General features: G+C 39.8%; 1 protein-coding gene across 1 annotated transcript in view; it reads left to right on the forward strand.

Moving 5' to 3' along the window:
* The window catches only part of FSCN1 (fascin actin-bundling protein 1), a 42,849-nt gene extending 20,770 nt beyond the window's left edge, over positions 1–22,079 (forward strand). Inside the window, exons 2-5 of the mRNA XM_074200198.1 lie at positions 8,819–8,975; positions 12,654–12,775; positions 13,882–14,049; positions 17,149–22,079. Of these exons, the coding sequence (XP_074056299.1) occupies positions 8,819–8,975; positions 12,654–12,775; positions 13,882–14,049; positions 17,149–17,351 (650 nt within the window). The 3' untranslated portion in view covers positions 17,352–22,079. The remainder of the gene's footprint in view (positions 1–8,818; positions 8,976–12,653; positions 12,776–13,881; positions 14,050–17,148) is intronic.
* The last annotated feature ends 2,500 nt before the right edge of the window (positions 22,080–24,579 follow it).

The following is a 24,579-nucleotide window of genomic DNA, read 5'->3' on the forward strand; positions in this document are numbered from 1 at the left end:
TGACCATTCCTCATTTTATAAATTAAAAAAAAAGAGACACCCTTAAAAGATTCAATGACATACATAGAGCTACATGGTAATTTAGAAACTTTTCATACCTGTGATGCTAGGAAGGATCTCAGAGACTATTTGTTTGAGCCCCCAAACACATTCATGTTAAAAATCAGTGATTTGGGCCTGTGATAAGTCAAAAGTAACAGACAGCACTTAAAAATTTACAGAGCATTTTCCATAACTTATCACTGAATCTTCACAATTAACCTATGAAAATAGGCTCTATGGATGTTACTGTACTCATTTTGAAGATGAAGAAACTGAAGTCTAGAGAAATCAAATGACTTGCTCTTTTGACTTCCCATCTCTAAATCCAGCACTCCATATGCTGTGCTAGGATGTCCTGACTTCCTCATCTGGAAAATGAGAATGTTGGAATTGATGATCTAAGGTCCATTTCAGCTTAAAATCTAACGCTATGATTCTGGCTGATCCTGGAAGACCTGAAGCCCCTTTTAGACCTAAATCCTATTTTAAGTAGCTGATTAGGAATTTGAGCCTAGATCTTGGCCCCCCCCCCCAGTCTAAATATTTTCCCCTTTATCATGGTTTCCTAGACTGTTGTTTATTTATCCTTGGGAATGGCTCATGCATGGTCCTAGTGAATCTAAAAGAGGTACACAAGTTTATTGTCTGGTAAATCCCCATACAACCCTCCCCAAGTACAAATTTTCAGTGACCTAGCATGTATAGCTTTATATAATACTCTTTCTTTAGGTTCTACCTCCTCACTTCTATTTCTTTTAAAGCACAATTCTGGGGCGGCTAGGTGGCGTAGTGGATAAAGCACCGGCCTTGGAGTCAGGAGTACCCGGGTTCAAATCTTGGTCTCAGACACTTAATAATTACCTAGCTGTGTGGCCTTGGGCAAGCCATTTAACCCCATTTGCCTTGCAAAAAAAAAACCTAAAAAAAAATAAAGTACAATTCCAAGTGTCTCCTCATCTGGGAACTTTTTCCTGATTTCTTTGTAACTTTCATCTCCCCCTGCCCACTCCAGTAAATGTCCTTCTCCTTTCTAAATTTACCTTATACTAAACTTGTCTGAGAGAGTGTTGTACCTTCCAGTAGAATGTAAGCTTCCTGGGGGCAGGAGTATTTTTTGTTTTTTTGTCTTTGGGTTTCCCATGACCTAGTGCACTCAGCAAGACGTGAGTGCTCATATATGTGTTTGTGGAATAAATGAATGGCTTAAAGAATCCGTGCTTCAGGATGGTTGCTCTGAATCCTTTTGACCAGTGTTTCTGTATAGATGGGAACTGCTTGCTGGTCTCACATCCCATCTGGCAGGCATTACTGAACTGTATGGTGTGCCTAGAGCTGGGGAACCCTTCCCATCTGGCCCATCGCCCAGTGTACAACTAACATTAAACCACACATAACTGTGATCTAGTCCTTGTTCAAATAGCCTTGCCAGTTGGGCATTCTACTGAATGAACAGTAATTGTTAACCAATTAGTGGAAAAAAATTTTTTCTTATTACCTTACAGAAGATTGTAAACGATAGACTAAACAGACTTTCTCTGTAACTGGACTAGTAGACAATGTCTGTCTTTGCAAGGATTTGTTAGAACCTCCATCCAGTGATTAGATACACATAAACACCATAGAGAAAATAGATAAAAGTCTTAAAAATATCTTTCTTACTTTATCTTTTTTATCAAATTCATAGGATCATGGATTAGAGTTGCCAGGAAACTTTCAAATCCAAACCAGCCAACCCCCCCACCTCAATTGTAGATGAGTAAAATTAAGCTTAGAAGTCACTTTATATCATAGTGACACCTAACTGTTAACTGTCTGAAATAGAAATTAGCTCACTTTCTCCAGCCCCTAAGATCATTGCCATTTCTGCTTTGCCAGACAGTGCCTAGCTGACCCAATAGACCTTTTGATTTGTTTTATCCTTAATTTTGACCCCAAAGTCCAGTAGCACATTCTTGGACATATGTCTCTAGCCTCAGGGTTATATTAGGATGGGGGTAGTTCTCATTACCTATGGGTTCCTGCTGGTCTAGTTTCTGGGCACAGATTCACATGTTTGGACAGCATCTGGATTATGGGATTGGACCAGATGGGCTAAAAACTCTTCATTCTTCTCTCCATTCCTAAACGTTCTCAGTTGGAATAGCAAGATCTTTGACATAGATTGAGTTGATTTAGGTCTCCTGGATAATTCTTTTAATTTTAACTTTGTGTGTATGTTTTCACACATTTGCGGTATTTGGTTAATTTTTGTTTTGATTATTTTTATTCATTCATTAGTTATGTCAGGCTTCATTCATTCCACTCCCAACCCCCACAAGGAATCTAGTCTCTGACTCGGTGCATTCCTTGGGTCATACCAATTATGAGCTGGCTTTTCCACCAGAAACAAAGGCTCCCAGATGTGAACAAGCCTCTTTTGGTTCTTCTGCATTGACCAGCAAAGATGAAACTTGATCTGGGATTTGGTGTTGGGGGATGGGGGAGAGACAGAGAGCAGCAGAGTATGAGGTTAGGCAATTTAGTAAAACCATACCATGAAACCATGGAAAGCAATGTTGTTTGGCTTAGCCAAAACAGACTTTTGTGGGAATTTCTAATTAAACTTCTTTGACTCTAAGCATTTAACACTGCTATTTAAGAAGAACTCTTGACTGCATTGAAGTATTGGAGAGGTATAGGGTTAGATTAAAAAAGAGACCAGGGTTTTGCAAAAGCTTCCCAGAGGGAGCCTCCCATCTCCTAGGATAGCAAAACTTGCCAGCAGCTGCGGGGGGTTAGACAACAATCCCCATGTCTGTGACTGATTGAGAATGACTTCACTGCTAGCAACTCTCCCACAACCCACCCTGCAGTTTCCTGCAGTGTTCACAGCAAAGGCAAGGAGGCATTATTATCGGGCACCATTCATAGTGACTTAGCTGTTTGTTGTCTTCTTTGCTTTTCTACAAATAAACAAAGACCTTGGTCAAAGGATAGACAGAGACCAGTTTCCAGGGTCTTGGATGCCCTGGCTACAGAGCCAAATGGTCAAAATTGACCTCTGCTCTTGGAAAAACAGATAGTAAATGAGATTAGCTCTGGGAAGGGATGCCTGCAAATGTTTTGGACACTAGAGAAGAACAGAGTATCCATCAAATTTCAGAGCAAGTATCAAAGGAAGAAGGATCTGATTGAAAGGGTTTGAATTTAGGGATCAGTCATTTAATAAGTACCTTGGTGGCAAGATGGATAAAGTGTTGGAAGATCTGAGTTAAAATCCAGTTCACATACTTACTCATCACAAGTCCTTTAACCTCTATTTGCCTCAGTTTCCTCAACTATAAAATAGAGATAATTGTTTTGAGGATGGATATTATTTGTAAAATGCTTAACATGGTAAAATGTTAAATTTCCTTCCCTACCTACTGTATGTTAGGCCCTGACTTGGTATCTCTTTGGGGGAAAGATGTCACAGCACCCAGCTGCTTAAATGTAGTTGGGTAATTCCACTGAGGCCACAGATTGATTCATCTGATTCAGCAGCTGCAAAGACAGTTGTTATTCAGCTGTGTCTGATTCTCTGTGACCCCATTTGAGATTTTCTTGGCTGAGATACTAGAGTGATTTTCCATTTCCTTCTCCAACTCATTTGAAAAATGGGGAAACTGAGGCAAACAGGGTGAAGAGACTTTCCTAGGGTCACATAGCTAGTAAGAATCTGAGGTCAGATTTGAGCCCAGGAAAATGAGTCTTGCTGACTTTTGGGTTGTGGCACACACTCTAACTCCCATGATGCTATCAGGAGAGTTATTTCTTACCTAACATGGCTCATTGAATTAACAAGATACTTCAGTGAGTGTGTGAGAGAATTTTTGTTGGTGATGGTTTCCTCACACCTTTGATGGGAGGGTGTTGATAAAAGTCTCCACACTGGGTTGTTACAATGACCAAACATGGCTCCAAACAGAGATGGGGAAGAAGTGCTCATTAGGAGCTATGGATGCTAAATGTTACATCCATTCTCAAACAAGATCACTATGTAGATTGACTTTGTTCAATTATCTTTTTTCCATTGGGGGAGGGTTCCTTTAGAGAATTTGGGGAAGAGATGTTGAACTAGAAATAACTGAGGCATCAAAACAATTTTTTTAAAATTCATATAATTATTTTTGTTGGTTTTTAAAAAACTTGTTTAGGATGTTTTTTCTGGGGAAAGAGAATTCAGAAAAGATAATGCAAAAACAAAATATATAAAAATCTTTTTTAAGTTGATGCAAGCAATTGTTAAAATTTCCTTGAAATGTGTTTGGGGGGGATGGGATTGATGTTAGGTACATCATTTGGCAGAAGCAAGTTCATTTGGGAAATAGGTGATGCTTCATGTGAAGTTGATTGCTTTCCATAGAAAAATAGGGACCCAATAACCTCAGCCTGGTTTTTACTTCCCTGTAATCTAGAGGTCCTATATTAATGGTATTCTCCTGATTATAAACCTAGTAACCTTTTCATAAAATAGAAATAGAGTCTGGTATGACCTCTTTTGGAAGAAGCCATGCTGGTTCAGTGAACCAGGCTTCTCATTATAATGATTCCAGTGATCTAAATATTCTGGATGTTTTTGCTAGGACCCCAGTCAAACTCATCAGCAGTATATGAAGCTTTCAGCCCTCATTCTTTTTTTTTTAGGTTTTTGCAAGGCAAATGGGGTTAAGTGGCTTGCCCAAGGCCACACAGCTAAGTAATTATTAAGTGTCTGAGACTGGATTTGAACCCAGGTATTCCTGACTCCAAGGCCGGTGCTTTATCCGCTACGCCACCTAGCCGCCCCTCAGTCCTCATTCTTAAAAAAAAAAAATTAAAAAAGGTAAAATAAAATTAGCACCACTCCATCCTGTCAACTTGCTTTTTGTCTTTTGAGATCACAACCATCACATCCCTGAATTCTTAATACCCCTAAGAAGTAGTCTTGGGTTATTTAAAAAGACTGGGAGAGCAGCAAGACATTCTCTTACCATTTCCTCAGGTTTCAATTTCTTTGTAGATCTCTTTAAAATGACAACTTTTTCCTTTTCACTGGGATCCTTGCCAGTCTTACACGTGTTGGGTTTGGCATAGTAAAAGTGGAGTAATTCTGTCTTTTGTCCATAATCATTGACCCATTCCTTCTCCTTCCCCTTTTCTTTGACCTCCTTGCTCAAATGTAGTTTATATCCTTTTTATTGTCATTTGTATTCGTTGCCAACCAAGGTATTCATTCCTTCTGAACTTTTGTATTAATAGTGGATGGTCATTTGTGTAACATCTTGGGCTTACTGAGTATTTAACATAGCTTCATATTTGCTCCTCACAATAGCCCTGAAAAGGTAGAGATCATTAGTAATCTCTTTTACTCAGAAGGGTTGAAGTGAGAGAGGATATAATCCAGTTTCTCTCCTTCCAAGCCTATTTTTTTCTTCTATATTGCTGCCTTTTCCATTTCCAGGACTGATGATGACATTCTTAGCATGTTGTTGTGGAATTGCTTCAGTTAATGTCATGAGCTCATTTGGGGGTTTCTTGGCAAAGATACTAGGAGTGGTTTGTCATTTACTTCTTCAGCTCATTTTACAGATGAGGAAATTGAGGCAAAAATGGACAAAGTGACTTGCACAGGGTCACACAGCTGGTAAATGTTTGAGATCAAGATTTGCACTCAGGAAGATGAGTGTTTCTAATTACCAACCTAGTGCTCTATTCCACTTCACAACCTAGCTGCCCTTTCTTATGGTATTTTTTTTAAAGAAAATTATTACTCATCAATTATTTTTCTATACCTGTTGCTATAATCTTAGTTAATGAATAAGTTTCTTTGTTCATTCTCTCTCTCTCTCCCCGTTCTTCTCCCCTCCCTTTCATCTGAGCTACTTCTTCCCTTCTCTCCCATGGGGTTCATCACTGGATTTATTTTTTTAATTTATTTTTATTAAAGATATTATTTGAGTTTCCCCCTCCCCCACTGAAAGCATTCTATCAGTCTTTACTTTGTTTCCATGTTGTACATTGATCCAAATTGAGTGTGGTGAGATATTCATATCCTTAAGGAAGAGACAAAAAGTCTAAGGAAAAACAAGATCTAACAATAAGATTTTTTTCCCCTAAATTAAAGGGAATAGTCCTTGTACACTTTGTTCAAACTCCACAGCTCCTTATCTGGATACAGATGGCACTCTCCTTTGCAGACAGCCCAAAATTGTCCCCGATTGTTGCACTGATGGAATGAGTGAATCCTTCAAGGTTGAACATCACCCCCATGTTGCTGTTAGGGTGTACAGTGTTTTTCTGGTTCTGCTCATCTCACTCAGCATCAACTCATACAAATCCCTCCAGGCTTCCCTGAAATCCCATCCCTCACTGGACTTATTATTGCAGATATCTGATTGACTACCAAATTCAGAACTCCCGGTTCAGGTGATCCACTAAGGCTCAGCCTTCCAGAAGGGGGGGGGGGGATTACAGCCCCTCATTGGGGCAGCTAGGTGGTACATCACATAGAGTGCCAGACCTGGAGTCAGGAAGATCTGAGTAAAAATCCAGTCTCAGGGGAAGCTAGGTGGCGAACACTGGCCCTGGAGTCAGGAGGACCTGAGTTCAAATGTGGACTCAGACACTTTAATTACTTAGCTGATCTTGGGCAAGTCACTTAAACCTCTTGCCTTGTAAAAACAAAAAAAAAATCCAGTCTGACATCTACTAATTGTGTGACCCTGGGCAAGTCTTGTCACCCTGTTTGCCTCAGTTTCCTCATCTGTCAAATGAACTGGAGAAGGAAATGGCAAATTGATCCAGTGTCTTTGCCAAGAAAATCCCAAATAGGATTACGAGTCAATCAGGACAGGACTGAACAACAACTGTGCTTGTCCACATGGATCACTTTAGACCATTCCCTCCACTTATTGAGATAGCATATGTCCCTGCTTTCAAGTTCTATCTGAGCTTCCATCCACCATAACAACAGTTCTTTAGAAAGATGAAATCCTAGAATGATTTTCTTTTACAACTTTGAAATCCATTCTTCTAAGATTGCAGGAGGAAGATGCTATGAGTAATTCTCCATTTGTGCTTGGGAGGTAACAGCCACTTTGTTTGATGGGGTCATATCATCTCTGCTTAAGCAGCCAGTTAGTCAGAATCTGGTCTAAAATAAAAAGTACCATTGTTGCTGTTTTAAACCTGTTTGCTAAATTATTAAAGCTATAATGGTTCTATAAGAGTTGTATAAACCATAATAGCTATATAATAGTTATACAAGCTATAATGGAGTCATATAAGCTATTATAAATATATTATATATAAAAACTATAATAGCTGGATAAGTTATTTATACTATTATATATATACCTACGTTATATATGCTATAAAAACTATTTGTTATATATTTGTGAATGCTATAATAGCTATATAATAGTTTTAAATTATAACAGCTTTAAGTTGCACTAAAATTTGAGACACAATAAATCTCCTTGACTGTGGAATTCAAAAAGCTTGCAAAAGGATGAATGCTGAAAACCATCTCTGCAAGTAATTGGAAAAAATTAAAGGATAAACAAGTTTTTAAAAAAGACTATTTAAGGGAAGCTAGGTGGCGCAGTGTATAAAGCACCAGCCAGCCCTGGAGTCAGGAGTACCTGGGTTCAAATCTGGTCTCAGATACTTAATAATTACCTAGCTGTGTGGCCTTGGGCAAGCCACTTAACCCCGTTTGCCTTGCAAAAACCTAAAAAAAAAGACTTTTAAAAAAATACAACTCCCATTGACGTTAATGTCAAATAGCTTGAGAAGGTAGTTTTCAGATTGGAATGGGTGTGGTAGGAGAGGGGAATAATATGAGTAGATGGCACTTCTGGTCCTTTGACCTTTCATCTATACTCTGCCCGGAGGTCATCTACCAGTCATTGGAAAAGCTCTGAGTTCCAAGAATTACAGCTTTCTAGAGGAACTATAGTACAAACTGGGAGCCAACACCCTACTGTGCTGGAGTTTTAGGTAATCACTCTTACATGTAGCCTGCATGTGGGGAGTTACCTCTCAGCCAAGTGTTCCCACTAGGATGGACTACTCTCTATGGAGGGATGTTAGTGGTTTAGGGGCTACTTTGGTGAGGAAGGGGCTCCTGACAAGGCTGAGAGCAGGTAAAAAGAAGTTAGCATGAAAATTTGTTTTGCTCAAATATATATTATGTATCATATTTTTCTAAATGGGGAGTATAGATATGATAGAGAAGGGGTAGGGAGAACTGAGAAAAAAGAAAACAAAGAAAAGGGGTTGTTGAAGAATTTTAAATGGCATGGAAAAAAGCAAAAGAAAGAAGAGAAGTAATCAGAACAGCTTTGAAAACTACATTTGCATTTCTTATATCTTTCACAAGAAAAGCAAGTTACATGTAATAGAAGTTCAGTTTCCCATACAATATCCTTTATTTTTCTTACCTCCTAACCTTTTTTTCTAGACTACTAAAATGCCCATCTAATTTGGTTAAGTTCAAAGCAAAAAAAAAATTTTTTTAAGAGAATAGGGAAGTGACCTAGTTAGGACCTAGCCATATATAGCCTCATGTCCCTCTAAGAGATGCATTATGAGAATTCACAGGACCTGTATTGTTCCTGTTGACATAGAGAGTTTCTTGTGATAAAGTGTGAGGTATCATTTTGTTCTGTCTTAGCAAATTCTACCATCTACCTCTCTCTACATCCCCTTGGGGATAGATAAGGGAATTTGTATTGGTCCAAGAGGATCTTACCTTTCTTTACTTCCTATGCAGGAATGGATCTCTCTGCCAATCAGGATGAAGAGAGTGATCAGGAAACTTTCCAACTAGAGATCAATAGGGACACTAAGAAGTGTGCTTTCAGAACCCACACTGGCAAGTATTGGACCCTCACATCCAATGGTGGAATACAGTCTACTGCTTCAACCAAGTGAGTACCTGGAGGGCTAAGGGGGAGGTTTATTTTTTATTTTATTTTTTTAAACTGGTTCTCCCTCTCTCTCTCTCTCTCTCTCTCTTTGCTCTACCCCACCCCCACCCCACTGCTGATAGCCTTGGAAATTTAACCTGCTCCATTTCTGATTTGGCTATTTTACCACTCTTTGGGTGGCTTAATGGTTCCCTGCTCATAGGGACTCCCATATTGTTGCCACATTTAGTGCAGACATACAGATAGTTTCAGCCCAATTGCAGCTCACAACTCATGAATTCAAATTTTTAAGTACTGTAACCTGCACCTTCCCAGGACCATGTGCATGCTCCTGGGAGGTTTTTTGATATGGTTTAATTTGATAGCCTGGGCATTCTAACAATTTTGAGTGGGCCACTGACTCAGAGTAGCTGTGCTTCTGATTTGGAAAGAAGAAAAGCTGTATCAGTTGCCCAACCAGAGGGTTCTTTCTAGCCATCTTTCTTCATTGACTTTGGTGATCATTACTGATCCTTTCAAGCTGCTACCACCAGCTTGTTTCCAGGCTCTTGGGCTTAAACTATGTACATTTTACTGGAACTGAAAACTTTCAGAAAATTGAATTTTTTTCATTCTTTATAGCAATCTCTTTGTTAAAGATATATGTGGCTGCTGAACCATCAAGTCTGGCTACCCAGTAACATGTGGGAAAATAGACTACTCAATGAGCCAAATTGAGGGCTTAGAATAATGTTCTTAACCTGGGGCTCATGAACTTTTTTCTTAGTATTTGATGATTATTTTACTGATTGATTTTCTTTTTAATCTTATACTTCTAAAAACATTAGAAGGGATCCATAGACTTCACCAGACTATCAATTAAGGTCCAGGCCCTAAAAGAAGGTGTAGAATCCCAGTTTATAACATGAGAAGATTCCATTTTTACCCCAAGAGATTTTGTTCAGCGTCTCTTTGATCTTGCTCATTATAGAAACAGGACTGAGTCAAAGGGTCATGGAACTTAGCTTCTTTGTAAGTCAATAAGCATTTTTTAAAAGTATCTACTGTGGGGCGGCTAGGTGGCGTAGTGGATAAAGCACTGGCCCTGGAGTCGGGAGTACCTGGGTTCAAATTGGTCTCAGACACTTAATAATTACAGCTGTGTGGCCTTGGGCAAGCCACTTAACCCCATTTGCCTTGCAAAAAAAAACAACCCTAAAAAAAAGCATCTACTGTATGTCAGGCCTCTCTGCAAGTGATGATGTAGGCAAGATATTTTCAGAGGGATTGTGAATCCTTTGGGTTCCTAGGATCTTAGATGTGAAACAGGAAAGGACCTCAGAAAATAACTTTGCAACCTTAAATAATTTTTCCAATGTCACACATATGTGACAGTGAAGTGTTTGAACTCAAGTTTTGTCTGTAATCATGATTGGGGTTCCAGTGTCTGCTGTCCTTGGCAGTGGAGAAGATAAGCTTAGGGAAGCCATGATCCCAGTTCTCTTGAAATCTTTGCAAATCTGTAATAGGCTAGGATGCAGACATATAAAAATGTGGTACAGAGGTGCATTAAAATTGGAAATTAAATTATTGTGTGAAATTAAGGAAGGAGGAAAATTTGACTTAAGAATAATGTATTTCAGGGTGACTAGGTGGCGGCGCAGTAGATAGAGCACTGGTCCTGGAGTCAGGAAGACCTGGGTTTAAATCCAACCTTAGACACTTAAATACTTAACTTAGTTGTATGACCTTGCAAAAACAAACCAAAAAAAAAAAAAAGGTGGAAATAGGATTCCATCCTTGAAATTTCAGGAATATTGAATCAAGTCAAACATTTGTTAAATGCCTACTGTGAACTGGGACTTGTGTTAAACACAGGGATACAAAGAAAGGCAAAAAATAAGCTCTGTCCTCTGGGATTTTCACAATCTATTGTAAGAAGAACAGTGATCAAATTAGGGGATATTTTTTTTTTAATGTTATTTTATTGTGGTTTTTTTCAATTACATGTAAGCTTTAAGTTTCACAGTCTTCTACATCCTCCTTTCCTTCCCCCCCTTCCCACAACAATGAGTAATCTGATAAAGGTTATACATGTACAATCCCGTTTAACATATTTCCTTATATATTAAAGAAAAATCAGAGTTAAAGGGAAGAAAACCATAAAAAAGAAACAAAAAACAAACAAATTTAAAGAGTGAATATAATATGTTGGGGGCTTTTTTGCAAGACAATGGGATTAAGTGACTTGCCCAAGGCCACATAGCTAGGTAATTATTTAAGTGTCTGAGGGCAGATTTGAACTCAGGTACTCCTGACTCCTGGGCTGGTGCTCTGTCCACTGTGCCACCTAGCTGCCCCCTAATATATTATGTTTTACACTGTATTCATTCTTTGATTTTTTTTTTTCCTCTGGATGGCATTTTCCATCACATGTCTTTTAGGATTGTCCATGATCACTGAACTATTGAGAAGAACTAAGTCCATCCATAGTTGATCATCTCACAGTGTTTCTATTAGTGTGTACAGTGTTCTGGTTCTGCTCACTTCACTCAGAATCAGTTCATGTGAATCTTTCCAGGTTTCCCTGAAGTCTGGCTGCTCATGTTTCCTTAAAGAACAATAGTTCTCTTATCACTCGTATCACAATTTGTTCAACCATTCCCCAACTCATGTATATCTAGGGAATATTTCTTAACCAATTAGAGTCCCAACATGGATTGCATGGCCATTAACCAAATTGAATACTAGGTTATGAAAATATCTCTGTGTCTTTTTGAGACCAGCAACCTACATTTTAGGGTTAATTGTCTTGCTTTCTTGGGGTGGCACATTCAAATTGCTGGGAATAGGAAATTAGTTTTTACTCCCAATATCGGTGAAGCATCTCTTGGCAGAGTTGGTAGACTCTTTGTTGTTGTGTTGTTGTTCAGTCCATTGAACATGCTCTACTCTTTTTGACTTCATTTGGGGGTTTCTTGGCATTTCCTTCTCCAGCTCATTTTACAGATGAGGAAACTGAGGCAAACAGGGTGAAGAGACTTGCCCAGGGTCACACAATTAGTAGATGTCTGAGACTGGATTTTTTTTGTTGTTTTTACAAGGCAAAAACCGAGTCAAACAGTGACTTATTCAGTGTCACATAGCTAATAAGTGACTGAGGCCAGATTTGACTCCAGGGCCAGCCCTTCTGTCCATTGCCTCACTCAGCTTCCCAGGTGGGTACTAGGCCATGGCCAGTGAAGAAGACTTATTTTTCTTAAACTCATTTATTTGCTACAAAGGAGGATTCTATGGGGCATATTGGGGAGTAATCCTTTGAAAATGATAGTGGGGGTGGCTAGGTGGCACAATGGACAGAGCACCAGCTCTGGAGTCAGGAGTATCTGAGTTCAAATCTGGCCTCAGACACTTAATAATTACCTAGCTGTGTGGCCTTGGGCAAGCCACTTAATCCCATTGCCTTGCAAAAACTAACTAAATAAATAAATAAGATAGTGATATATATATATGTATATATATATACATATATATATATATTTAAATCAGTGAAACACTTCTAAAAAACATAAGCTCATTTAGATTCAGGACACAATTGTTTGGTTGCCCTTTTTCCATGTTGAAGGTAAGTATATGATGTCCTGAGGTTTGGTTGGGCCTTTCTAATGGCTACTTCTGCTTGGGTGCCTCTGTCCTCAGGAATGCCAGTTGCTACTTTGACATAGAATGGTGTGACAAGCGGATTACTCTGAAGGCTGCAAATGGGAAATATGTCACCGCAAAGAAAAATGGACAGCTGGCAGCCTCTGTAGAAGTTGCAGGTGAGACTGACCCTAGGAAAATGGGGGGGGGGTATACTTTAGGCTTCATTTTAAGAAGGTTAAAAAGCTTTTCTATTTGTAATGGGTAGAAAACTCACTAGAATCAGACAAAAACATATATAGATATATATATGTTACATTTCTTAGTATGATGACTGGAGGTGGCTTTTCTTTTGGTCTCTTTTGTGTCTGATGACACTAAAAACCACTATTTGCACTAGCTTTTTCCAAATTCACATCTGCTACTTTGACGTGCCTCTTAAAAGAGTGGGTTTTTCCTCCCTAACACTGCTCCTAGCAGTTGATATGTGATAACAAAACAAGTGTGTTCCTTAGAGAGAATTAGATACTAAATTGAGTTTTTTTTTCCCTTTTTTTTTCTTTTATCCCCTTAAGTTTGGAAAATCATTGGTGGTCTTTTTTTTCCCCTGCCAGAAGGGAAGGAGGAAACATACTTTCTATCTTTTACTTTCCAGATTTTTAGGAATTTTTTTTTTTTTGATTAGTATTTTTGGTTTGGATGGGGAGGGAAAGGACAAATTACAAACTGGAAGCACTTCACTCAATGCTTTGTGAAAGAGGAAGGGTGCCAGGAAAAGAAGACAGACCTTATCCCCTGGCCAGTGACAAAGCAGTTGGATAGATGAGATAAATGCACTTCATAGAAAGAAAAATGTTCTATCCAAGTTGTGGTTTTGTCTGGAGAACAGCCATAGACTTTCTTGGAACCCACACCTTGATCTTTGCCTGTTTGAAAATGTCATTTATGTCACCAACTTCCAGCTCCTTTTTTGTTATCTCAGGGGCCCTATCCACACTTCCCCATCCCTCTTACAAAAATTCTCCTTTGTCTAGACCATTTTGGTCCAAAAAAGTTTGTAGATCTAGTCTCATCAATGGTTTCAGAACCCAGAGAACCAACAGATATCTTCTATATTCATAAGAATTTGTTATCCCTGACTTCTGCCTAAGACAACTATCCTTTCTCTTTTATCAAATGTCCTTTTACCCTCAAATTTCAGCAAGAGAAAATAGCCTGATTTCCTTTGAATTGGAAACTTAACTATTCCTTCTTCCTTTTTTTTTGCCTTTTTCCTGTTTGATAGGAGAAACTGAACATTTCTTGATGAAACTGATCAACCGACCCATCATTGTCTTCCGGGGAGAACATGGCTTCATTGGATGCCGGAAGGTGACTGGGACCCTGGATTCCAATAGATCCTCATACGATGTGTTCCAACTGGAATTTAATGATGGTGCCTACAATATCAAAGGCAAGTTCTGCTGTTCTTAGGGAGAGGGCAGAAGGCTTAGCCACAATTTCCCCTCAGTCAATGCTGCTCTTAGCAAGTAACAGGCAGCAAGCAGAGGGTGTCTTGTTAGAGGACCAAGCCTTTGGAGCTAGACTGGACTGTAAAAACCACATAGTCCAACCATTTTACATTTAAGGAAACTGAGGTCTGGAGGAATTAAATTATACAGGGTCCTATAGGTAATAGATTGCAGAGGTGAGATTTGAATCCAAGTCCTCTGACTCTAAATCCATTCTTGAAAATCTTCTCAATACAGTATTTCTCTTTTCTCATAGTAGCACAATAGCTGTGATTCAGGATAGATTTTTGTTGTTTATTTCAGCTATTTGGTTTGTGGACTACTTAATTGAGACTTGTCTATCCTAGCCATCCATCATCTAACACAATTTTTTTAGATCAAAAAAAAAGTTAAGGGGCTCAGACTTGTTCTTTAAAAAATTTTTTTTAATTTTTCTGTTTTTCTTTCGCTTAGATCTCCCTCCTTTATTTATTCCCCCTCTTTGGATGGCCATCCCTATTTACAAAGAAAGCAAATTTTGAAAAAATCTGATATTATATGTATGCACTTGTGAATCCTAACCCTTTCAAAGGATCAGGGAAAGATGTGATTAGGTAATTTCTGAGATTGTTTCCATGGAGCACTGGAAGAGAATCTAGAATTTGGAGTCAGAGATTGGATTCCAATTCAGACAGCCACTTACTTCTTATGGAATCTTGGGCAAGTAACAAACTCTTTGGATGGACCAGTTTCCTCATCTGTAAAATAATGAAATTGCCCTACAGAAAGGATTTTTAACATAGGATTCGTCAATTTATTATCTTAATATTTTGTCAACTAGTATATTAATTGGTCTTTTTAATCTTACGTGTTTTGTTTTATGAATTTAAAAACACTATTCTGAGATGTCCAAGCCCAAAAGGTCCTTGATATAGAAATAGTTAAGAATCCTTGAATCAGAGGATCCCTAAGGTTTTTCCAGGTGCAGATTTGATTGACTCATTGTAAGTGTGATTGATCCCTGTATCTTTCTCAGGGACATAGTTAAACAGATGTTAATGACATGGTAGAACTGACTGGTGGTTCCTCTTATCTCTCCTGAAACCTCATTAGGCAGGGAGCCAAGAACTAGAGAACAGTAGAATGTTTTCTTATCTGTTTGCTAGAGTCTCATTCCATCAATAGAAGTTACCCAAAGTCTCATTTCTCCTCTTAAGTAAAACCCTTCTCACTGGTACCAGTCATTGAAAATATCAATCAATGGGTAATACACAGTAGTATGTGACTGGTTTTCTTTCAAATAACCCTAAAAAAAATTACTATTTTAGCCACTATTCCCAAGGGAAGTTGGAAAGGGGGGGGGAATAGTTTCTTTTTTTTTTAAGAATTATAAAATATAAAATCTTGAAGGGAGTAGCAATGACTTAGGTTCCAGAGGGCTGGAAGTGGCTCCTGAGATGAATTCTTGAATTTAATGGAAAATGATGGCAACTGGAACATGAAATTGAATCTTGGCTCTGCCACTAACTCTTTTTTTCCTTAGTTAAATATTTTTTCCTTAATAGTATTTTTATTTATTATATGTAAAGATAGTTTTCAACATTCATTTTTGTAAGATTTTGAGTTCTAAGTTTTTTTCCCCCTCCCAGCATCAGTTCATGTAAGTTTTTCCAGGCTTTTCTGAAATTTGCCTGCTCATCACTTTTTTTTAAACTTTATTTTTCCAATTACATGCAGAGATAGTTTTCAACAATTGCTTTTCTGTAAGATTTTGAGTTTCACATTTTTCTCCTTCCCTTCCTTCCCCTCTCCCCCTACAGAAAACAATGTAAGTTATACTCACAAAACTATATTAAACATATGTCCATATTAATCATGTTGCGAAAGAAGAATCAAGTCAAAAAGGAGAAAAGGCCATGAGAGGGGAAAATAAATAATACATAAAACAAATTTTAAAAATTGAAAATAGTAAACTTTGGTCTGCATTCTATGACTGATTCTTGACCTTGGCAAGTAAAATCACTTTCCTTCCTGGTCATTCTTTTCTTCTCTGACCTAGAAGAGCTCGGTGTTTTCCTCTAGCTCTAAATCTTTGATATGATGAATGAAGACACTTAAAGACAAAAGAATCATACATACATCACTCAGGAATGAAATTTGAAAAAGTTCCTTCAGAAAGTACTGTAGACCAAAACTAGAACCTGAAGATATTTAGACAAAACCAAGGATGATAGCCATGGTTTATCAAAGAGAAGCTCAGCACTGGATTTGAGCTCAGGAGACGAAGTCTTCCTGACTGACTCCACGCCTGAGGCTCTATCCACTGAACCACTGGGTTAATATATTTTATTAAATTATTCTTATTAAAATTTCTATTTGGGGGGGGTGGCTAGGTGGTGCAGTGGATAGAGCACCAGCCCTGGAGTCAGGAGTACCTGAGTTCAAATCCGGCTTCAGACATTTAATAATTACCTAGCTGTGTGGCCTTGGGCAAGCCACTTAACGTTGTTTGCCTTGCAAAAACCTAAAAAAAAAAATGAATTCTATTTGGAACAGCTAAATGGTGCAGTGACTGGAGTGCTGGACTTGGAGTCAGGAACGTCTGAGTTCAAATTTAATCTCAGCTCCTTAGTAGCTGTGTGACCCTGGGGAAGTCACTTCACCCTGTTTACCTCAAATTTCCTAATCTGTCAAATGAGCTAGAGAAGGAAATGGAAAACTGCTCTAGTATCTTTGTCAAGAAAATCTCAAAGGAGGTCACAGAGAGTCAGACCCTACTGAACAACAATAATTTAAATCAATGAAATGAAATTTAATAATGAACAATGTTTTTTGAAAAACACAGCATAGTCCATCTAGGTCCTTATAAATTGCATATTCTCTTCTCTAAGGCAGGCGTCAGTTGAGCTTGACCCATAAGGAAAGATGAAATGGAGATGCATTCTAGGTTGTTAATGACAGCATCATGGTGTCAGGTGGAAGTTTGGGCAGGTGCCTTGTAATCCATGACTAGATAGGTTGGGCTCTATAACAAATATTCAGTTCTCCTTCTCCCTTTGCAGATTCTACTGGGAAATACTGGATGGTGGGAAATGAGTCCTCTGTTACTAGCAGCAGCGATACTCCCGTGGACTTCTTTTTCGAGTTCTGCGACTACAACAAAGTGGCCATCAAAATCAATGGCCGATATCTGAAGGGTGACCATGCTGGAGTCCTGAAAGCTTCCACAGAGGCCATTGACCCTTCCACACTCTGGGAGTACTAAATGCACTTTAGCGTTGGGTTTTCTCACTTCCCACCCCCCCCACCCCAATTCCCAGATCCTGCCCAGATGATAGTTTTCATTTCTGCCCTTTCCTTTCATCCATGTTGCTTCCCTCTGCTCCTTACCCTGTCCCCACCTCTATCTGTGGAAGGATTTCAGGATGGCTTGCTATATTCCTACCTTTTATTATCTTTTTAAATTTCTCTTGCCTTCTATGTTTTCAGGGGTTTGTTTCCTGTATTAATGGCATGGGGGTGTGGGAAGAAGCTTTTTTTGCCTTTCAAACTGGAAAACCCAGAGAAAATGGTGCATCATCTCATACCTTTGTAGTTTGCTTGGTTTGGGAAATTCTCCTTGCCCACCACTTTGGAGGTGAGGCAGGAAATGTCATCAGCCTAATCCTATTCAAGCAAACACAAATAGGAATTTTAAGAATCATCTCCTCTCTCTCTTCTGTGCCATGATAGGGTGCTGGCACCTTTTTTTTCCCTTTTTAAATTCTGACCTCTGGAGACTCTGTCTGTGCTGCTGTTGAACCTTACTGCCTGCCTGCTTTAATTGGCAAATGGTGCTATAAGTAGGCTTCAGGCTAGTGGGACCAGCATTCTCTTTAACCATGGGTTACGCTGGAAAGTTCTAGGACTAGGTATGATGACGATGACCCCAACCTCCTCAGAGTGACAGCCTGAAGGAACCTCCCTGATCTAGGCTGGCTTCCTCACCTCCTGAAAGAGTCTCTACTATGGTGGCCTGACTACTAAAATGAGAAGTTGAGAGACAGTGTGACCAGGTTATGTCCTGGACTGGTCCACTTATTTGTAGGTGGTACAAATAGAAGTTTGTTCATAGTCTTTTAGATCCAAGGATACCTCCTGTGAGACCATGGAGGATGCATGATGGTATTGCTAGCATCTTCTTAGCCCTAGGTTACCACCTTTCTTCCCCCTCACAAGGAAAAGATAAATAAACCAAGTGTTCTAAAAATGACTTCCCTGTCATCTTTTACCATATGCTTCCCTATAGATGGGCTCCCCCAGTGGTCCCCCACATAGAGCACGTGTGACCCAATTGGATTAATTGGTCATTCTTGGTCTTATCAAGAGCCCTCTCTCTCCATGGAAAGGTGACATCTACCTCTGTGGTGGCACTAGACCCCCCTGGGTGCCTTCTAATTTTTCAGCCAGGTCATTTCCCCACCCCCAACATTTTAGGAAAAGTATTACTATTAGCTTCATGCATGGTGGGAAAGGGATAGACACCCCAGCTTAGGGGTTGCTAAGCTTTAAACTTGGGGATAGAAGCCTAGCCATATATTAAATTTTCTGCTGGCTTAGTACCTAAACCCTTGGAGCTGCTACAGGCGCCTTAGAAGTAATGGGCTGAATACCTTTTGGTTGAAAAGAGCCAAGCTGACTTGTTTTTTAGTTTCCTTCTCTCATTTTCTAGGAATAATGGTTGGAATTGCAAAAAAGAAGGTAAAATTTCCATTTGTAGTTCTAAAATCTTGCTTGGTGAACTTTTGCACAGTGGTGGTGGTTCGATCTTTTTTTTTTATTGTGTTGCTTTTTTTTCCTTCCCCTTTATGTTATCAGCTGGAAACCTCTCTAACCTAACTGCACATATTTTGTTTTAATTGCTAGATGCCCAGTCCCAATTGTAGCTACTCCACTGCCCAGTGGCTGAAATGCTCTTGGGTATTCAATCCACCCTTATTTTCCCAGCCCTCCCTCCCTCCTTTCCCAGGAGCTCTCCCTTCTGCAACGATGGCATGAAAATATCCTGTTACTGGACGCAGAGAAATGACCAAAACAGTATTTTTTTTATATCTATTTATATAAACTCTCTGTGGCACTATCAGAATTGTCTGTAATTGGTCTTCATTAGAATATAACAATGTGAACGTCTGTAAGAGGTGATGCTGAACCTTCAGAGTTAATGCAGGCACTGAGGAGAGACCCTTCTTTATTGGAGGGCTTCTCAGAAAGCATTGCTTCTCCATCTATCGATTCCCTGCCTGCTTGCTCTCTGTGCCTCCTCTCCCCTCTTGGCTGCCTCCCTTCATCAGCTAGAGTTGGAATGTGAACTCCTTCTATATCCCCTTTCCAAGCTAAAAGTAGTTGTAACCCCCTCTTCCTGCTTACCACCGGGGGACTTCTTTTTTTGCTGCCCTTTTCCTTTTTTCTGGTGGGCTCAACTGGGACCCTCCCCTGACCTGCTTCATCATCAAACCTTGCCCAGCTCTCAAGATGGGGGGGGGGGGCTGATTACCTTCATGGCCTTTTCTGCTTGAGGGTCAGGAAGAAACTTGCTGAGAGAGGATTTTTCCCTAAGATTGGGAGAAAGACACAGAGTGCTCCCTTAGAAGCCTTATACCTTTGTTGCTATTACAGAGGTTGCCTCTTCCCCTCTGAGTCGGTGCTAAGTGTCTGTAACTGGAATCTGAAATTCTTGTGAATGGGGATGGAGTAAAACTGACTCTTCTTGGTTTTTCTCTTCCCTGTTGTATGTTGTCAGCCCCTTGGATCTCCAGGGGCTTCAAGACAGAATTTGTGGGAGACCAAAGCCATGTCTGAAAGAGAGAACTTAGGCAACCATGTGCTTTCTGGCCTTCCTTTGCCTTCAGCTTTGTGCACCCCACCCCCTTCCCCTTCCGTCCCCCCACACCTTACCTATACTTTCCCAAACAACCATCTGGCCCCCTGGTTGCCTCCTTACTGGCTTCTCCCTGTGAAAGTAGGTTGAGAATCCTTTTTTTTCTATCTCTTGTATCAGATGTTGTGACTCCAAAAGCAGCCCATTCGGGTGGTAAATTTTCAGTTAAATTTTTTTTTTCCAAGTGCCATTTGTATAACTTAAATCACAAATAGCTTCAACTGGAAAATAAAAAAAAAAGTTAAAAGGACCAACAGCAGATGTCTCTGTCCTGTCATTGTGCTTTGTGTGTTTGGGAAATGAGATGGGAGAAGATTGGGAGAACCACAAATGATCCAGCATTATGAAATGGTGGGGAGGAAAGTCATAGACCCAGGATGTGTTCTGTTCCATGGACCAAAGTCCTTTGTGTATCAATTCAATTCAACAAATATTTATTTTTAATATAAATATTTTATTAGTTTTCCAATTATATACAATAATAGTTTCTGCCTATCATTTTTGTAAGATTTGAATTTTACAATCCCCCCCACAGAAGGCAATCTGACAATCTTTACATTGTTTCCATGATATGCATTGATTAAAATTGAAACAAGTATTTATGAAGTATCTACTTTGTGATAGGAACATAGGATACCTGCCCCAACGGGGCTTTACAGTCACTGTGGGAAAACATTCACATGCATAAATATACATATATATACAAGCACAAATAATAGAAATTAAGATGAGGGGGAAGAAATAATAACCAAGTAGAAAAGTGCTTTTGTTAGATGATGACAGCTAAACTGAACCAAGAAAAAATCTTTAGGGATTTCAAGAAAAGATTGGGAGGGAGAACATTTTTTAATAGTATTTTTTCCAATTACATGTAGAGATTATTTTCTGCATTCATTTTGTAAAATGTTCTCCCTTCTTCCCTTTCCTCCTCCTACCCCAAGACTGCAAGTAATCTAATAAAGGTTATAATCATGTTGCCCATTATTTCCATAATAGTCATGTTTTGAAAGAAGAATCAGAACAAAAGGGAAAAAAAATGAGAGGACAAAAAAAGTGAAAATAATATCCTTCTATCTGCATTCAAACTCCATTTTCTGGCTGTGGATGGCATTTTCCATCATAGATCCTTTGGAATTATCTTTGCTATATTGCTGAGAAGAGCCAAGTATCAAAGATGATCATCTCACAGTGTTGCTATTTATGTGTACAATGTTCTGATTTTGCTCACTTCACTTAACCATTGGTTCATGGAAGGTCAGGTGTTCTGAACTCCATCTGCTCATCATTTCTTATAGAACACTAGCATTCCATTATGTTTACATATCACAACTTGTTGAGCAATTCCCCGGTTTTTGGACATCGCCTCAATTGACAATTCTTTGCTGTCACAGAATATTTTTATACATGTGGGTCTTGAGGGAAAACATTCTAAATGTGGGGGTGGAATTTGCCTATGTAAATGCATGAGGATGAGGAATGAAATAATGATGGGAAACTGCTGACAATTCTCATCTAGGAACTGAGGAAGTGACTTGAAAAGACAAGTTTCCTATTAATTAGAGATATTTATTCTGACCGCTGAGTAAAGTAGGCAAGCTGAACCAGGAAAATATTTATATAAGAATATGGTGAAATCAAACAATTTTGAAAGATTTAAGCCAGATTAAAATGAACAGCCATGATTCCAGAGGAACAGTGACGAAACATGCACTCCCATTTCTTGACACATGATAGGTACAAACTTTTATTTATAGATCTATGTGTGTATTATATTTTAAAATCTTATAAAATTCATATTTTATATATGTATGATATATCCATTTTTTGGCGGGGGGATGGACTTAGCCAGCAAAGGAATTTGTTTTGCTTGACTTGATTTTTGTTAAAAAGGTTTCCTTTTGGAGCCAAGATAGCGACAAGAAGGGATCAAGTCTTAGGTGCTCTCTGACAAAACTGGAAACTAAGGACTCTAAACTTTCAAGAGACAGAACCCACAAAGGGACCCAGTGAGGCAGTTCTCCTACTCAAGGTAACCTGGAAAAGAGCAGAAAGGCTCTGCTCCCTGGGGTTGGAGGGGTGGCATGCCGGAGGGGTGGCATGCCAGAGGGGTGGCCCACCAGAGCCAAAGAACTTCAGCCTCCAGGAGGCAGCCCCAGGGCACTGGGAGCTGCCGCTCACAGCAGCGGGGGAGTCTCCTGAGCTGCACCCCGGGGAGCACTGGGCGCAAAGTGGGGAAACAGGGCACCACTGCCACAGCCAGCACTTGGAGCCCAGCCCCCAGGGCACACATCCAGAAGCCTGGTCAACCAGCCCAGATCCAGGAACAGAAGCAGGCAGAGCCAGTAAGCAGGAGCCCCCAGGGCATGAGCCCATTGAGCTGAGGGAGGGGAGTGAAGAGAGAGACTGCAGAGCTCTGTCTTCTGCCTCTGGAACAGGACTCTGGGGCTCTGACCACATTCAGATCCTGATAGTCTAGGCCCCCCCACAGAACAGCAGGGCCCCCTGCACCTCAGCCCCGTGGCAGAGGAGGGCGCTTATGGTCATTCATAGACCAGGAGGGAGGACAGAGCCTCATACACTGAGACCCTTGTGGAAGTGCTCAGGAAGCACCCCAAAACCAGGCTCAGGCTGGGAAAATGAACAAGCAAAGAAACAAGAGGAAGACCATTGAGAAATATTTTGCAAATGAGCCCAAGAAGGATCAAAATACTCAGTCTGAAGATGAGGAAGCACAAGCTCCTGCATCTAAAGACTCCAAGAAAAACAGAAATTGGGCTCAGGCTATGATAGAGCTCAAAAAAGACTTTGAAAATCAAATGAGGGAGTTGGAAGAAAAACTGGGAAAAGAAAGGAGAGAGATGCAGGAAAAACATGAAAATGAAGTCAGCAGCTTAGTCAAGGAAATCCAAAAAAATGGTGAAGAAAATAGCATGCTAAAAACCAGCTTAGGTCAAATGGATAAAACAGTTCAAAAAGTTATTGAGGAGAAGAATGCCTTAAAAAGCAAAATTGACCAGATGGAAAAAGAGATAAGAAAACTCTCTGAGGAGAACAAATCCTTCAGACAAAGAATAGAATTCAGGGAGATTGATGAATTTACCAGAAATCAGGAATCAATACTTCAAAACCAAAAAAATGAAAAATTAGAAGAAAATGTGAAATATCTTATTGAAAAAACAACTGATATGGAAAACAGACTTAGGAAAGATAATTTGAAAATTATTGGAATACCTGAAAGTCATGATCAGGAAAAGAGCCTTGACATCATTTCCAAAGAATTACTACAGGAAAATTGCCCTGATATTCTAGAAGCAGAGGACAAAATAGAAATGGAGAGAATCCACCAATCCCTCAGAGAAAGAGATCCCAAAAAACCAACCCCCAGGAATATTATAGCCAAGTTCCAGAACTCCCAAGTCAAAGAGAAAATATTACAAGCAGCCAGAAGGACACAGTTCAAATATCGTGGAGCTGCAGTCAGGATCACACAGGACTTAGCAGCAACTACATTGGAAGCTCATAGGGCTTGGAATATAATATACTGGAAGGCAAAAGAGCTTAGAATGCAGCCAAGAATGAACTACCCAGCAAGGCTGAATGTCCTCTTCCAGGGAAAAAGATGGACTTTCAATGAACCAGGAGAATTTCAAATGTTCCTTTTGGAATGGCCAGAGCTGAACAGAAGGTTTGATCTTCAGATACAGGACTCAGGTGAAGCATGGAGATTGGAGGAGAGGGGGGAAATATGAGGGACTTAATGTGGATGAACTGCATGTATTCCTGCATAGAAAAATGACACTGATAATACTCATATGAACCTTCTCAGTTAATAGAGCAGGTAGAGGGAGCTTTTATAGTTGAAGATAAAATATGGTGTAAAAATGGAGTCAATAGGAAAAAAAAGGGAAATGTAATGGGAGAAAGAAAAAGGAGAGGGGGAATAGGCCAAGATATTTCATATAATAAGATTTTTTTTATTACAATGAGCTATTGCAGTGATATGGAAGGGGGGAGGCAAGGGGGAATGAGGGAACCTTTGCTCTCATCAGAGGTGGCTAGGAGAGGAAACAGCATATATACTCAATGGGGTATAGGCATCTGGAGAAAGAAGGAGGGGGGGAGCAGGGGGAAGGGGTGGGGATGTGAATAAAGGAGGAGAGGATGGACCATGGGGGGAGAGTGGTCAGATATAACACATTTTCTTTTTTTTTACTTCTTGCTAGGGGCTGGGATTGGAAGGCTTCCCCAGGACCATAGGGCCAGGTGGATGCTGGGCCTAAGGGGTGGTAGGGGGGCTCAGGGCCTCTTGGCCCTAGGGCCTGTTTGCTGCGCCACTCAGCAACCCTACAGCAGAGTCAGAGTGAAAGGAGAGAGAAAATATAGTACATGGTAGTGGAGAAATAAGAAAGGGAGTTGCGATCAGCAATAGCAATGTTGGAAAAATATGGAAGCAACTTTTGTGATGGACTTACCGTAAAGAATGCGATCCACCCATGACAGAGTTGGTGTTGGAACAAAGACTGAAGCATATTTTTTATTATAGTTATTTGGGGGAGGGTGCAGGGCAAATGGGGCT

This window comes from Macrotis lagotis, chromosome X, assembly GCF_037893015.1.
Source record: "Macrotis lagotis isolate mMagLag1 chromosome X, bilby.v1.9.chrom.fasta, whole genome shotgun sequence".
Taxonomy (NCBI): Eukaryota; Metazoa; Chordata; class Mammalia; order Peramelemorphia; family Peramelidae; genus Macrotis; species Macrotis lagotis.